Source organism: Ruditapes philippinarum, unplaced genomic scaffold (assembly GCF_026571515.1).
Source record: "Ruditapes philippinarum isolate M1 unplaced genomic scaffold, ASM2657151v2 ctg16137_1_1_1_1, whole genome shotgun sequence".
NCBI classification, from domain to species: domain Eukaryota; kingdom Metazoa; phylum Mollusca; class Bivalvia; order Venerida; family Veneridae; genus Ruditapes; species Ruditapes philippinarum.
In genome coordinates, this window is record NW_026858668.1 from 38,640 (window position 1) to 41,339 (window position 2,700).

Genomic DNA, 2,700 nt, shown 5'->3' on the forward strand with positions numbered 1-2,700 from the left:
TCTTTTACATCGGACAGAGACTTTGGCTTAAACTTCGTTTTAAACCGACACCAATTTTCGAGAGCGGATTTGTAAAACTTACTTATGTTCAATTTGAAAGGTAAATTTTCTAATGAAGAACATTTGCATAGAAAATAATCAATTTTATCTTCTCCATTAGTATCATATTTTTGTAAAAAATATTTTCCTATTGCGTTCCAGTTCTGTATGTCAGAGTGTATAATTTTGTATATTGTTTTAGTATCCAGACTGGCTTGAATATTTGAAATATTACAATAGTTAAGACCTCCGTCTTTCAGGTCAAGAAGAATTGTGCTTTTTGAAACTAACGTGACCCACATTAATATCTTTAAAAATCCCTTCTGAAATTATCGGTTATGTTCAGCTTATGGAAAGAGTAGTGCAGTCTGGGGTAAACTATTTATATTTTAGACATCTTATATACTTTTTTTCATTATAAATAATTGTTCAATTGCAAATAAAAGTACATGTACAAATGTAAATCGTTTGAAATGTATCTCAGCATGTAAGTATAAAACTGTCACTGTAAATAATAAAGATCATATTTTTTTTATTTTTTTTTTATTCCGAATTTGACGATATCTTATCAATAAACATTGCACTTAATAACTTATGCATGTAATTATTTTTTGCAAAATGTGATGCTGGCATTTAAGTATTCGCGTGTCTTTTAATTTCCCCTTCTGCCCTGACATTCAGCTTGAGAAAGTCTTCGTACCCGGCCTCCTCGACGACGTATATAGAAGTTGCCGCTGCAGGACGGCTCACAGGGATTATCAGCTCTGTAACAAAATAAAACAAGACTTTAAAAGTGCGAGTAACCGTTCGTAAGATGCTCATGTCAAATTATTGCAGTCATAATTTTTTCTTTATCTAATAATAATCTACTTTTGGACGAAACAGGTTAAAACTGTCAACTAAAATTATGTTTGATTATTTTATTAACAGTAATGTAAATGCAAATTAATGCTTTATATTAGTAACAAGATATAATAAATTGCTTTTATTTTTTGTATCACAAAAGAGAGCAGACACCACTTTTTGTTTTAAAAAAATATATCACGTTTGGTCGCTGATGTTGTAAAATATGTAATGGATTCACTTGTAGTTTTTCCCTTTCAATCATTATTTTAATGTTGTTATATACGTCAAAAATACTTTTTTCAACTTTTTTTCGTTCAGAGTTTACAAATCTAACTTGTTTACTTACAAACATTTAGCTCTTGGGTATCGTGGGCATGTCATTACACTGCATGGGTAGGCGAAACATCTTATTCGTGGGCTACCCACAGGGCACCAGGCTTCAAAATAATCAAATCACGGGTTTAGTGACAAATTCTTTCATTTTACTTACCAACAAGCAAAACGAGATTCGAAACAAACTTAATACTCAAAATTATGATATTTGATTACAATGAGTGTGGTAATGCTAACCTTTTTTCTGGAAAATCATGATAAAAATACAAATGTCAGTTTTGAAAATTCGAGAAAAAAGGTAAAAACTTACGAAAAAATGAGACTAAGCGTTTCAAATTAGACTTATCATTATTTAAATATAAAATAAATATAAAATAATAAAGAAAATATATTGTATACAAATGCACAACGGTTTCCTGTTGGTTTACACAATACCTGGTAACCCTGGAGGGTTCTGTCCTGAAATAAAATGGAAACGAATTCAATGAAAAAGATCTGTCTTTAAAGAACAAACTTATTGAAACGATACTTTTTTCTTAAAGGCCCATTATGCCTCAGAAATGCTAAATCAATTCTATTTCTCCAAAACTTTTTATTTTTGGTATATTGTTGTAGTTTTTCAAAACAATACTCATTTGCCACATAGATGAACTATTTTTTTGCTTTCTTTGCTCTGTTTGCAATTGGTATAATTATTGTGAATTAGTATTTTGTATGGAAGTCAAAATGCTACTTTGTTTATATTTTGCTACCTTTAAGACACATTACTTCACGTTCAGCGCTACTTTCTTCAGTCATAAAACATCTTACATACTCTAAATATATTTTTAAAGAACATTATTAAACACATGTCTGACATTTCTAAACAATTTTCACAAAATATGGATTTCTGAGGCACAATGTACCTTTAAATGAAATATTTAATACAATCGTTGAATCATTGTACTTGTAGTTACATTTGAAAACAAAAAAAGACTTGTAAATAGTACTTTAATAGTGATAGTAGTGCAGCTGTCTGCTCACCTAAAGACGCAGTCAAAATAATAGTAACAGATTTTTTAAGTCACATTTAAGGCGATAAAAACAGAACAATACATACAAGTTAATTTTATCCACGATGAATTACCCCAAGATAAATTATCAACAACACTTTACACAATGTAAGTAACAACAACAAAGAAACATTTGCATGAAGAAATGTCTCTTTTCATACCAACCTCCACCATTACACTCCCTTCTTGAAAGTCTAGATCTTCCTTCTATATAAAAATGACCGCTACAGGACGGCTCACACGGGTTATCATTCCTAGAGATAATTAAAGGATAATCATATGAAATTTTAGGTATGTGAGAAGTTAGCAGTGGACAGTGAGCTAAGCAAAAAGGCATTACGATTTATATAGAGAAATCATAGTTACATTTTCTGTTCTTTATTATTGTTGTTGTTTTGTTTTTTGTTGTTGTTTTTTTTTTTTTTTTGTT

The 2,700-nt window shown here is 29.9% G+C and overlaps 1 protein-coding gene across 1 annotated transcript; it reads right to left on the reverse strand.

Moving 5' to 3' along the window:
• Nucleotides 1-551: 551 nt before the first annotated feature.
• LOC132753907 (uncharacterized) lies at nucleotides 552-2,524 on the reverse strand (the record flags this gene model as incomplete). Its single annotated transcript, XM_060744459.1, is given in 4 exon segments — nucleotides 552-803; nucleotides 1,232-1,322; nucleotides 1,654-1,677; nucleotides 2,436-2,524. Coding segments are annotated over 4 exon segments (316 nt in total), but the record flags the coding sequence as incomplete, so codon positions are not given.
• Nucleotides 2,525-2,700: the final 176 nt, after the last annotated feature.